Here is a 14,292-nt window from a genome sequence, read left to right on the forward strand (position 1 = left end):
CCTTACTCATTCATTCAGACTGGTATCTTCAAAAGTTGGAAATTAGCCATCATCTCCCAGTTGGACTTCTCTGCTCCTGGCAGGGCTGGAGTCAGTGGAATATAGGAGCAAAAAGAGAGGACCATCTCAGAGGTACAAACAGGCCTATTCAGGAGGGAGAATGGACTTCATAGGCTGTGAGGTCACTTCCTCTTCTGTGACTGATGGTTAAGGTACGTCCCTGCTTCCCTCACTGCTCTCTGGTCCGCTTGCCTCCATCTTCACTATCTTCTTGGCATTTTCCATGGGGTCACTTATCTCAGAGAACTGCGCCTGTTACTCGAGACGTGGTCCCCCAATGTGACTGCAGTAGGCCTAATACCCTCTGTGGTCTGAATGTCATAAGATGGAGAAAAGAGCCTGCACCCACACAGCTCTGAAGGGGGATGCTGAGAACCCAGTGGGCTTGGAATGTGCAGAACCAATTTGAGTGAGACAAGATCATGCAGGGATTGGAGGAGGATGAGGTGTTCAGTAAGAGAGGAAGAAAGATTCAAAGAGAAATGATGGAAGCCCCCTGCTCTGTAGTTTGACACCACTGCATCCCTCCAGATCTTCCATATAGTCTTAATAATTCACAGCACTCGGCAGGAACCCTTTTCTTGTGGCAGTCAGTGAAGGGGCTGAGTTATGCTTCTGGAATGAGAGACTTCACAGAAGGACTCGAGAACACGCAGGCCGATGGAAGTTTGAAGAAGAAAACTTCAGGAAACTCTAAGCTGTCAGAACAGGGCACTGACCTGTCACCCCCATGTGGAGAAACTGGCCTTGAGGCTTCATTTTGCAGCTCTACATACAGCAGGGGGTCCAGCTGACACTGAGGTTTACATGAAGGCTCTTCAGCTTAAGACTGTGTTCATTTCTTTAGTACCATGTCAACTTTTAGTAAGCTCTTAATCAACTAAGATTCTTAGATTTTTTTTAAAAATAATACTGCTGTTTAAATAGGCCTTCTGTCTCCTCTGTTTGTACAATTAGTTGTGAAATATAAATGCAGGACTGTCCTTACAGTGTAGCTTATTTCATCTGATTCAGTCAGTTCAGTCGCTCAGTCATGTCCGACTCTTTGCGACCCCGTGGACTGCAGCACACCAGGCTACCCTGTCTTTCACTGTCTCCCAGAGTTTGCTCAAACTCATGTCCATTGAGTCCATTGAGTCATGCCCATTGAGTCCATTGAACTATGGATGGAGGTTCATGTCAGGAGGCAGTGATCAAGACCATCTCCATGAAAAAGAAATGCAAAAAGGCAAAATGGTTTACTGAGGAGGCCTTACAAATAGCTGAGAAAAGAGAAGTGAAAGGCAAATGAGAAAAGGAAAGATATATCCATTTAAACTTCATCTGATTGCTTTTAACTTATTGCTATGTTTAGTTGCTCAGTGGTAACCAGCTCTTTGCGACCCCATGGACTGTAGGCTGCCAGACCCCTCTGTCCATGGGATCCTCTGGGCAAGAATACTGGAGTGGGTTTGCCATTTCCTCCTCTGCGGGATCTTCCTGACCCAGGGATCAAACCTACATCTCCTGATTGGCAGGTAGGTTCTTTAGCACTGAGCCACCAGGGAATCCTAATTTACTGCTACAACTGGCTAAAGTAAATTTGAATTTTTCTTTCAGGTAGTATGTGTTCAGTATAAGTGTATGTGGCATATTTAAATATCATTAGCATGATCTCTGTTTTCGTTAAAGTCATTGATGAAAATAATCAAGTAAGAGATTGACTTCATCATGATACTCTAGTATAGACATTCATTTCCAGTTACAAAGATTTACTGACAACTTTTTGAGTATGTATTTCAACTATCTTCAAATCCACCTACAACTACTAGACACCACTTGATTTTTGTATTCACGGGTGTATCTTTGAGATTTTTGTCAGACCCTTTGGCAAAATTAAGATACAATGGGTGTAGAAATCCTGCCTCCCAAAATGATAAAGTTTAGCCTGATATAAGTTTCCAGCAATTATTCTTTTCTAATTATTGTTAAGCTAGCTGTTTGAAATTCCAGTCTAGAATTTTCCTAGGACTTTTAATTACCAGTTTACGTATTGTAACTGATATTTTATACCAATGGCCTTTCTTGTAGGCGAAACGAAAGGAGTTTCTTTTTATTTTAGTGGGAGGTCATTTTACTGTATTTGATATCCTTTAGAAGTGAAATTCACATGATCGCTCTCTAGAATTTTCATCTGAAACATACTGAGAAAATTTTAGAGTGAGGCAGAGATGCTAGTGCTTGAGTATATATAATTACAGTATCTGGCTTCTATCATTTATATTGCTAGTATTTATTGAACATCAGTTTCCCAATGGCTCAGTGGGTAAAGAAGCCACCTGTGATGCAGGAAATGCGGGAGAGACGGGTTCAATCTCTGAATTGGGAAGATCCTCTGGAGGAGGGAATGGCAACCCTCTCCAGTATCCTTGCCTGAAGGATCCCATGGACAGAGGAGCCTGGCAGGCTACAGTCGGTGAATCATAAAGAGTTGGACATGACTTAACACAGACATAATTATAGATAACCAGCTGGGCACTGGGGACTGTGAAAGGAACAAAGCAAATCTAGTCTGTGCATTTCACAGCTTTAAATGATAAAGATGGCAAATAACCACTGAATAGAACGTTTCTATGTATGGCAAGAATGAAATGTGTAAGAACTGTTCCTGGGAGACCTGAGACCTGTTCCAGACTGGAGAGTCAGGGAAGGCCTTTGTGTGGAAGAGACTTAAGAATGAGTAAGAGGTAAAGACAAGAGACCTGGAGACTATATTGGGAGGATTCAAATATATTTGTTATGATTTCTAGGTAGGAAGAATGGAGGGAATGATGGTGGAGCAATATTTGCAGAAATGATGGCTGAAATTTCTCCAAGACTGAAGAAAGATATGCGTTCATAGATTAAAGTGCCCTCTGACACTTGATAAGTCTGGATTTTAGAAAAAATCAATTTTGGGGATTCATGGAATAGAATGCAAGGAGTCAAACCAATTAGGAGGCTATGATAGTGATCAAGTAAGAAATGATGATGGCTTGGATGTCCTGGCATGTGTGGACATGGAGAAAAGCAAAAAGTTCTGAGAATTACATAGAAGAATTCACCTAAATAAGATCCAGTGAGTGATGAATTAGGATCGAGAGAAAGAGAGGTGCCAGAGTAAGATTCTAAGGTTTCTAGAGTAAACAACTGAGCAGGTGGAGAAATGCTAGTTGTTAAATCAGAGAGAGATGGAAGCATGACAGGTGACAGGATTTGGGGACCATCTATGAATGCCTAAGTAAGTGGCTGCTAAGAATTAGAGCTGGAGAAATCAGTAAGTCAGGTCACCTTAGAGTCCTTTGTATCTTAAAATTCAGGATTTCCTGAGCTCCAAATTAAGTCAGTACCCAATTTTAATCTTGGCATCGCACAAAAATCTAAATCTACATCGAAAACTGTCGGAGCTTTGATTCCTTAAGAAGCAAAGTTCCAGTGACGCTCTGGATTATTATTCCAGAGATCTTGGAATAAGTATAAATTCTGTGGCTGAGGCATGGGACAGTTTGGATGTGGGATTTCTGTTCTTGGCTTTATAATTTATCTTCTCTGGAAAATAAACTTTCCCTTTTTGATTTTGGGAGATAAGACTAACGTTTTCTGTTACTGTTGATCACAGGGTAGGGTTCTGAGCAGTATTTAGAGAACAGGTTGGAGCGAGGCTGTTCCTTCACAGCATCTGTCTAGGTTTGATCAGTGCTTCCGTATTTGCAATTCTAATCATCTGGTCATTTTCTTTGCCTATCTGCTCAGCATGCAACATGCATTGTGGAAGCTGTGATTCACAGGCCAGCTGTACCTCCTGCCGAGATCCAAGCAAGGTCCTGCTCTTCGGGGACTGTCAGCATGAGAGTTGTGCCCCACAATACTATCTGGACTTCTCCACCAAGATGTGCAAAGGTAACACTCTTCCTGAATTGCATGACAGCTCTTTTACTTGGCGATACCCCTTTACTGGAGAATTCCAAATTTCCAATTTGGAAAATACTGTCATCAGATATTTAGACTTTCTCTGATGATAGTGAGAAGTCATTATGTATGTATGTATGCATGTATTCATTAATTTATTTATGAGGCAAGTATTTTTGAGTACCTACCATGGCCTAGATACTGTGCCAGGTGTTAGTACCTAGAGGGCTTCCCAGGTGGCTCAGTGGTAAAGAATCCTCCTGCCAATGCAGGAGACCCAGGAGATGAGGGTTCGATCCCTGGGTCAGGAAGATCCCCTGGAGGAGGGCATGGCAGCCCACTCCAGTTTTCTTGCCTGGAGAGTCCATGGGGTCACAAAGAGTTGGAAATGACTGATCATGGCACACATTAGTATTAATTGCTAGACCAGAGGTGGCAAACTAGAAACCCTCAGGTTGTATTTGGTCCAAGACATGTTTTTCTCCCCACTAAATATATTATAACAGTGTTTTAAAATTCTTAACTCTTTGCCTTCTAAAAAATCAGAAGACCTGACATACAAAAGTTGAGATTTGCAGTTTCTTTTGAGTCAGAAGGTCTGGCAGTACTGGGTATGCGTCTCTCAGTGCAGCAATAGGTTGGAGACAAGTAGCAGTTGTCTCCACTGGGGGAGCGTGATCTCCTAAGATTGCCACAGTCCCCATCATTCCCTGTTCTATCACGCCAGGCCTCTTCTGAAGATTTTCATTGCCTTCCTTGACCTGAAGGCATTTGCACTTACAACTCTAGATTGCCAGTCGCTAAGTCCTCTAAGCTTAATGAGGAAGGAAGTTGTGTCTAATTTGCTCATCTCATACTTCAGAGAGTGAAGATGCAGTCCTTGTTCTCCAGGTGTTCTGAAGGAAGCAGTGTCAAAAACCGAGTAGCACTCAGCTGGGAGAAAAACAGAACTGAAGGGTGGATTTTCCTTGCTCCTGTTCAATTTCTCTTCTCCATTTCTCCATTCCATGTTCCACACACTGTCCCCATTACCCTTTCTGATTCTACCAGAAAAGCTAGGGCTCAGAGGAGGTAAAGCATCTGTCAGATAAACTTGGGATGCTTTAAGGTTTTGCAAAATTGTGTATTTTCCATTCCAAGAAATTCTACCTGGCTGTTAACTTTGGTGGTCTGCTGTGCTCAAGACTGCAAAACCTTTTCTAGTTTCTCTTTTCTAACCGATGGTTTTCAGTCTGTGGTGAAAAATGAGATTCCAACAAATCCTCCCTGTTGTGAAGTGATATCATAACCATGCTGGCGGTGGTCAAGGCTCTGTTTTAGTCACTTTCCCTCAGGACTGACTCAGTCAAATAAATGAGTGAGATTAACTTTATGAATCTTCTTAGAAGCATGTGTACTATCTTGCACATTTACTTGCTTCTCTGGGGCTTAGAAATATTGCCTCAGAGAAGAGAGAAAGGTGACTAATGAGAGGTTTCCTTAGCTTTTTAGTGAAGGGGAACATAGGACAAGCCCACACTGAGTGGCGATACTTTCTCCAGGGAAACTAGTTCAGCTGCAAACATTTATTAAATCACCATGTACCAGGCACTATGCTGAGATCCTTCAATTCATTATTTCGTTTAATCTTCACAATTTGTTGTTATTGTTGTTCAGTCGCTAAGTCATGTCCAACTCTTTGAGACCCCATGGGCCATAGCCTGCCAGGTTCCTCTGTTCATGGGATTTGCCAGGCAAGAATATTGAAGTGGGTTGCCATTTCCTTCTCCAATCTTCAAAATAACCTTATGAAGCTGCTCTTCTTATCCATGTTTAACAGACAAAGAAACTCAGGCTCAAAAAGCTTAAGGTATGTAAGACATGCAGATTAAAAGTGACAAAGCTTTGACTTGAATATCAGTTCAGCTCAGTCACTCACAACTGCAGCATGCCAGACTTCCCTGTCCATCACCAACTCCTGGAGTTTACCCAAACTCATGTCCATTGAGTCAGTGATGCCATCCAACCATTTCATCCTTTGTTGCCCCTTCTCCTCCTGCCTTCAATCTTTCCCAACATCAGGGTCTTTTCTAGTGAGTCAGTTTTTTGCATCAGGTGGCCAAAGTATTGGAGTTTCAGCTTCAGCATCAGTCCTTCCAATGAATACTCAGGACTGGTTGGATCTCCTTGCAGTCCAAGGGGCTCTCAAGAGTCTTCTCTAACATCACAGTTCAAAAGCATCAGTTCTTCTGTGTTCAGCTTTCTTTATAGTCCAGTTCTCACATCCATACATGACTACTAGAAAAACCATAGCCTTGACTAGACAGACCTTTGTTGCCAAAGTAATTTCTCTGCTTTTTAATAAGTTGTCTACTGGTTCCAAATAGGAAAAGGAGTACGTCAAGGCTGTATATGGTCACCCTGCTTATTTAACTTATATACAGAGTACATCATGGGAAACGCTGGGCTAGAAGAAGCACAGGCTGGAATTAAAATTGCCGGGAGAAATATCAATAACCTCAGATATGCAGATGACACCACCCTTATGGCAGAAAATGAAGAGGAACTAAAAAGCCTCTTGATGAAAGTGAAAAAGGATACTGAAAAAGTTGGCTTAAAGCTCAACATTCAGAAAACGAAGATCATGGCATCTGGTCCCATCACTTCATGGCAAATAGATGGGGAAACAGTGTCGGACTTTATTTTGGGGGGCTCCAAAATCACTGCAGATGGTAATAGCAGCCATGAAATTAAAAGACGCTTACTCCTTGGAAGAAAAGTTATGACCAACTTATATAGCATATTGAAAAGCGGAGACATTATTTGCCAACCAAGGTCCGTCTGGTCAAGGCTATGGTTTTTCCAGTGGTCATGTATGGATGTGAGTGTTAGACTATGAAGAAAGCTGAGCACTGAAGAATTGATGCCTTTGAACTGTGGTGTTGGACAAGACTCTTGAGAATCCCTCGGACTGCAAGGAGATCCAACCAGTCCATTCTAAAGGAGATCAGTCCTGGGTGTTCTTTGGAAGGACTGAAGCTAAGGCTGAAACTCCAATACTCCTTGCACAACCATTTTTCCTTTTTTTGCATTTCTTTTTCTTGGGAATGGTCTTGATCACTGCCTCATGTACAGTGTCACAAACCTTGGTCCATAGTTCTTCAAGCACTCTATCTATCAGATATAATCCCTTGAATCTATTCGTCACTTCCACTGTGACTTGAATATAGATCTACTTGATTCCAAAACCAAGTGCTTAACTCTGCTTTCTTGTCCTGTCATCCATGCATGAAGGACTGACCTTTCGAGCTAGAACTTTGCATTTTCCGACAGCATCCAAATTGCCTGACCCAAAACAATGGCAGCAACAACCAGAATGATCATAATCACCAAAGCCATAGCCACAGCACCACGTTTTCCTGCATCCCACTCCCTGGGCCTGACTCGGTAGTTCTGACAGTGAACCTGATGATCCGTATTTCTAAAGATCCCCCTGGATGAATTGTGTGGGTGACTTGGGCTGGGACCTACTTGAACATAAGCTTCTTGAGGACAGTTTACACCCACCACCTGATAAGCTGGCTTGAGGCTGTATCCCCCACAGATGTTTGTTTGAGTCAATGAACATGTAAAGAAATCAAGTCTGCTCTACATGAGATCTGTTTTATTTCAGGAATCCCTTTCTTACTGTACCGTTCTTTCACACCCTTTTAACTCCAGCATCAATGCTTCTTTGTGTTGTGTTGGTCACTGCCTGATTTCTGAGAGGAAGTCACCTAGCTGGTGTTAGTGGAGTGAGCAGATGCATCCTTCCTCGAGTCTCTGACATCCTTTGAAAGTGAAAGTGTTATTTCCTCAATCATGTCCAATTCTTTGCCACTCCATGGACTGTAGCCTGCTAGGCTATTCTGTCCATGGGATTCTTCAGGCAAGAATACTGGGTTCAGTTACCATTCCCTTCTCCAGGGGATCTTCCCGACCCAGGGATCGAACCCAGCTCTCCTGCTTTGAAGGTAGATTCTGTACTGTCAGAACCACGAGGAAAACCCCTGACTTCCTTTACCTATTGGCATTTGGAGGAGGTCCTGTTAGGTTTATGGAAGCAAATTGGCTAATCTCTGGAGCAGACTTTGCATGAAGATGCTGTGTCTCGGGGATACAGAACTCTCGAATCCATATCGATTAAGATCCAGTTGGTCTGGCTCCTCAGCAGCCCCACTGACAAGCAGGCTTCACACAAGTGTGGAGCAATCCTTGTACGTGCCATGTATGTGCCGTGTCTAACATAATTAGGAAACACTCAACCTCAGAGAAGCGTGCAGGCTAGTACAAGCAGAGCCTCATTAGAGCTCATGTACCTGACATCTCTCATGGTGTCCTCCCTTTACCCCGTGCAGCTGCCGATGGTGTCCTTGTAAATTAGTCTCTGGGACTGAGGGTGGACAGAAAGGAAGCTGATTGGAGGAATTTTCTTTCTAGAGTGTGACTGGAGTTGCAATGCATGCAGCGGGCCTCTGAGGACAGAATGCCTCCAATGCATGGACGGCTATGTTCTCCAGGACGGCGCCTGCGTGGAGCAGTGCTCAGCATCATTTTACCGGGACGTGGACCTCTGCAAGAGTAAGTGTCTACAGCCCTTCTCTGTGCTCACCCAAGCTTCCATCTCTTCTGATTGCCCCTGTTCTGAGAAGGAGTCCATGGAAAATTTTCTTTATGGCTTCTTATCCGATTTCTGGTTTCTTTCTTAAGAGCTTTTCTTTGTTATAATGAAAATGTCCCCTCTTTCCTTCTCCTAGGCCCCAACTTGTGTGCTAAGTTGCTTAAGTCATGTCCAACTCTTTGCCATCCCATGGAATGTAGCTTGCCAGGCTCCTCTGTCCACAGGATTCTCCAGGATAGAATACTGGAGAGGGTTGCCATTTCCTCCTCTAGGGGGTCTTCCCAACCCAGGGATCTAACCAGTGTCTCTTATGTCTCCTGCATTGGCAGGGGGGTTCTTTACCACTAGCACCATCTAGGAAACCCATGCTCTAACACAACATTTGATAATTTCGAAGTCCACATGGGAATCTTAGGGGTATATGGCCACATAAACAGGTATGTTTTGACCATTAGTTTTGGATTTCCTTAAAAATTGAACAGTGCTGTGCTCCAGATGGAGGAGTCGGTGTGCTCCAATCATCTGAGCACATTAAAAGACAAGATTATTCCACCATCTGCCTCCCACAAGCCTCTGAATACCATATGTATCTAACTGTCACTTTAGTCTGGTCCAGTACCTGCTTCAGCCTTAATTTAACACCGCACAATCTTCACATCCTGAAATGCCACCCAGAGTGCACAGGCAGCCTTCCTGGGAGCATCCTTGGGTGATACTCTGATAACTGACCAGGCCAGCCAGGAAAGACTGACATTCAGAGAAGCGGTGCAGAGAGCCAAGGACTAGACAGTATTGATGATACTAGCTTGCTGTTCTTCAGTTTCTAAGTCATGTCTGACTCTTTGCAACCCTGTGAACTACAGCACGCCAGGCTCCCTTGCCCTTCACTATCTCCTGGAGTTTGCTCAAACTCCTGTCCATTGAGTCAGTGATGCCATCATCCAACCATCTCATCCTCTGTTGCTCCCTTCTCCTCTTGCCCTCAGGCTTTCCCAGCATCAGGGTCTTGTCTACTGAGTCAGCTCTTCACATCAGATGGCCAGAGTATTGGAGCTTCAGCTTCAGTATCACTCCTTCCAATGAATATTCAGGGTTGATTTCCTTTAGGATTGACTGGTTTGATCTCCTAGCTATACAAGGGACTCTCAAGAGTCTTTTCCAGCACACAGTTTGAAAGCATCAATTCTTTGGCACTCAGCCTTGTTCATGGTCCACCTCTCACATCCATACATGACTGCTGGAAAATATCTGTCAATTTATAGTCTGCAGAGATGACCCAGAAAGATGTTATGGGGAGGGAGGTGGGAGGGGGGTTCATGTTTGGGAATGCATGAAAAAAAAAAAAAAAAAAATATAGTCTGCAGAGTATTTTTCATTGTGTACTTTGGCCTTTATCCAAAGAGCTGGGTGGAGCAGTGTGTTCTTTTCTTTCCATTTTACAGGAGAGAATACTGAGGCTCAGAGAGATGCAGTAACTAGTGCTAAGTCACCCAGTCAGTCAGCACAGCAGTCACAATCAGAAGCCTTGCTTCCTGACTCCCCGTCTGCTGCCTGGCCCAGTAGGTTGCCTGGCCTCACCACAAGGGCCAGGAGCTGCTTGGAAAGCCACACACACTCCTGTCAACTTGACTTGTGTCTTTCAGGCTGCGAGAGCCACTGTCTCCAGTGCCAAGGTCCCCATGAGTGTACCCGCTGTGAAGAGCCCTTTCTCCTCTTGGAAGCCCAGTGTGTCCAGGAATGTGGGAAGGGTTTCTTTGCAGATCATGCTAACCACAAATGCACAGGTGAGTTGGAGACTGTGCTGCGTTCTTTAAAAGAAGTGAGGGCATCAAGGAAGTCGGGGAGTCGGGTGTGTTGATTCTCAGGTAGCCAAGGAGAATCTGAATTAGGAGCAGAATGAAAACCCAGGGAGTTTGGCCTAAAGTAATTGATGGCTTCTTGTGCACCCCTGCCAATGGCTGGCTAAATAGAATGTGGAAGTGCAGACCAATAATTCTTTTGCACAAATCAATGTTGTCCCTAAAGGTCTGCATGGAAACGAAGCCAATATTTCACAGAATAGAAAGCTTATATTGAACTAAGGTGAGGTGTCCATTAAGAGTAGGTCATCCCTATTAACATGGGGCCAGGGTTTTCAATGTGTACACTAAATTACCTGTTGACCTTGTTATTGCCACTATATGCTTGATGAATAGAAATTTTGGGAACATTTTAGTGAGATATGTTGAACTTTTATATTAAACCCAAAGTCTTAATCTCCTTGTCCATTAAGTTATTCACAAGAGCTTCCTCAGTTTGTTCTCATCATTTCTATCAAAATTTGGTACCGTGTAGTTTTTGTTAAGTCCCTAAGTCGTGTCTAACTATCTGCAACCCAGTGGACTGTAGCTCACCGGGCTCCTCTGTCCATAGGGTCCTCCAGACAAGAATACTGAAGTGGCTTACCATTTCCTTCTCCAGGGAATCTTCCCCACGCAGGTATCAAACCTGTGTCTCCGGCATTTGCAGATGGATTCTTTACCACTGAGCCTCCTGGGAAGCCCATACTTTCAAGGATAATTGATATTTAATGATAATGCCTTTACCCAGGCATGGCATTTTACATTTTGCCAAATTTCCTTCATCTGTGTTATCTCATTTAACATTCACAATCACTTGGTAAAATATGGCAGACACTATGAATCCTGTTTTTCAAGTGGAAAGAAAAAAAAGAGGCTTAAGAATTAAGAATTAGCCAGCACAACTTAAAATCAGATATTAAACTCAGATTTTCTGATTCGAGACTTTTTAACAGCTCAGCTGAGGAAGCAGAACAATAAACACTTGATTTATAGATGATAATTGACTTGATTCAAAGAAATACTCTATGGTCTTTTTAAAACGCTTGCTTTCCCCATATATTTAAAATAATAATAAAAGTAAGAAAAGCCATGATAGTGGTACATTTGAGTTCTTTCGTGTGCCCAGTACTGTTCTGGTCGCTTCTCATTATGTAGAACACCTGTGATCCAACCAACAATCAGTGCATTAGGTGCTATTATCAATACTATCTCCATTTTTAAGGTGAGAAAATTCTTACAGCACAGGCTGTTAAAACAAGTTGCCTGAATTCAACAGAAGTTAAGTAGTAGAAAAGAGGAATGATACCCCAACAGGATTTATGCTCTTAATCCCTAGAAACTGCCTCCCTCACAAGTCAGTATGGTTAACTTTTTAAACAATCCATTTATGTGCAACATGTTCAGGTCATAGCGTGTAAAGCAAAGGTGCTCCTCCCTGTTCACTGCCTTCCTGAGGTAGACCAGCTGTCTATGAAATTCTATAGGAAATGGTCAGAACTCTCTTCTGCTGCAGCTAGGGGTCAGATGTTGCTGTGCTTTCACTCTTTGTTTCTTTGTCACTGGTGGCCGTCGCTGAGCGCCTGTGCCTTTGTCCTGCCTGATTTGATGTGTCCTGTCTTTGATAGCCTGCCCTAAGGGGTGCTTGCAGTGCAGCCGCAGAGACTGGTGTCACCTCTGTGACCAGGGCTTCTTTCTGAAGAGCGGTCTTTGTCTTTCCAACTGTGTTCCTGGCTTCTCTGCCCACTCTTCTAATGAGACATGTGCTGGTAAGTGCTTCTCCCCCAATGGCCTGGTGAAATCACCTGTAATTTCTCCATGCAGAGGCTGAGTTTGCTGATGCAGTTGGCCCACGTGATGTAAAATGCAGGCTTCCTGTTCTGGGAGAAACCTAGGTGCTGCTGTAAGGGACTTATTTAGAGACAATGAAAAATTGGGAGAATTCAACTTCTAAGATCTTTGGAAGGGAAAAAGAAGTAATTTGCACTTTAAAAGTCACAACTATCAGATCAGAAATTTGACATAAAACTTATTTATGTCCCTCAACTACAGCCATGTTATAGAACATTTTATATATATGTTTATATTAACAGATATAATTTATTATATTTTTATCAACATGTAGAACTAATTATGGCCAGGTGCAATGATGTATTCTTTGTGCACACTGGAGATAAATGATAAATAATTAGTGAATGGTGCCTAATTAGGAGCCTGCCCCATCAGGTTCACATATTGGAAGTAGATGGATTTCAAGCCACTCTGTGTGCCATTAAGAATTAGGTAACATGTTAAAGAAATGGAACTAGTCTTATCTAACACATCAGTGCACATTTTACCTTAAACAACAAAAAGGATAAAATTTAAATTCAGGCTTAATTTTGGACCCCAAAATTTTTACAGGTGAATGAAGATTGGGAGTTCTGAACATTTCTTGGCTTTTGAGTATCCTTCATCAATAACATGAATCATGTTTTATCACCTGCAGTCAATCATATTTTTCATCACTGTATTTCTGACCTCCTATGATATTAAGTCTTCCCATGGGAAAAAATATCTGGCTTATTTTGTTGGGATCCTTCTGAAGCCCTAAGTACTTGACAGTCAGCTTACCCCACTTGGGATGTAATACAAGTCAACTTGTGCAAATGAATTCGACTTTCATTAGAGTAATCTTACATTAGAAGTAGTTCCCCTGAAACTTGGCATTCCTAAACTGCCCTGTCTGTCCTACTTGTAAAAGGAAGCACTGCCAATTAAAGCTCAGGCAAAACAACTCACAGGAGATGGGATGAATTCCACATCAAGGTCAGAAATCCTAACTCATCCGTCATATGTTTCCTGTGGACAGAGATCGTAAATTTTTAAAGCAATGTGTGTACGAATATTGTATGTAAGCCACTGATAATCCTACTTCACTGTAGGTTAACTGGTGCTGTTCCTGCAAATGGTATCCAGCACTTGCCTCTCCTCTCGTCCTTGATGGGTCTGATGGTCAGATATGATAGAAGTGTTAAGAGAGGACTGTGTTCTCCAAGGTGGCAACCAATTAGGATTACCTGTGGAGCTTATGAAATGACCAAGGGCCCACCCCAGAACATCTTGTTAGAATCTCTGGTGGTGAAGCCTAAGTATCAATATTGTTTTAAAAAATCTCTATGATTCTTTATTGTTATTATTGAGATATAATTCACATACCATAGAAATTACCCTTGAAAGTATATAATGAGGTTTTAGTATATCCACAATGCTACACAACCATCATCACAATCTAGTTGTAGGTCATTTTAATCATCCTAGAAAGAAATCCAGTAACCATTAGTAATCTCTCTCTACTGACCCATTGCCTTAGCTCCTGCTGAACACAGAAAGCACAGTGCTTTCTGTCTCTGTGGAGTTGCCTAACCTAAACAGTTCACATAAATGGAAGCATACAATATGTGGCCTTTTACATCTGGCTTCTTTCACCTGGCATAGTATTTTCAAGGTTCCGCTGTGTTAGAACATGTATCAGTACCTCATTTGTTTTTATGCTTGAATAATACTCCACTGTATGCATATACCACATTTTGTTTATTCAGTCAGTTGATGCTTGAATGGCACCCCACTCCAGTACTCTTGCCTGGAAAATCCCATAGATGGAGGAGCCTGGTAGGCTGCAGTCTATGGGGTCTCGAAAAGTCAGACACAGCTGAGCGACTTCACTTTCACTTTCATGCATTGGAGAAGGAAATGGCAACCCACTCCAGTGTTCTTGCCTGGGAAATCCCAAGGACGGGGGAGCCTGGTGGGCTGCCGTCTATGGGGTCGCACCGAGTCAGACATGAC

General features: G+C 42.8%; 1 protein-coding gene across 1 annotated transcript in view; it reads left to right on the forward strand.

Annotated features, from left to right (window-relative positions):
- The window catches only part of FRAS1 (Fraser extracellular matrix complex subunit 1), a 523,572-nt gene that overhangs the window by 343,570 nt on the left and 165,710 nt on the right, over window positions 1–14,292 (forward strand). Inside the window, exons 23-26 of the mRNA XM_027970762.2 lie at window positions 3,832–3,978; window positions 8,446–8,586; window positions 10,270–10,410; window positions 12,093–12,233. Of these exons, the coding sequence (XP_027826563.2) occupies window positions 3,832–3,978; window positions 8,446–8,586; window positions 10,270–10,410; window positions 12,093–12,233 (570 nt within the window). The remainder of the gene's footprint in view (window positions 1–3,831; window positions 3,979–8,445; window positions 8,587–10,269; window positions 10,411–12,092; window positions 12,234–14,292) is intronic.

Source organism: Ovis aries, chromosome 6, assembly GCF_016772045.2.
Source record: "Ovis aries strain OAR_USU_Benz2616 breed Rambouillet chromosome 6, ARS-UI_Ramb_v3.0, whole genome shotgun sequence".
Lineage (NCBI taxonomy): Eukaryota > Metazoa > Chordata > Mammalia > Artiodactyla > Bovidae > Ovis > Ovis aries.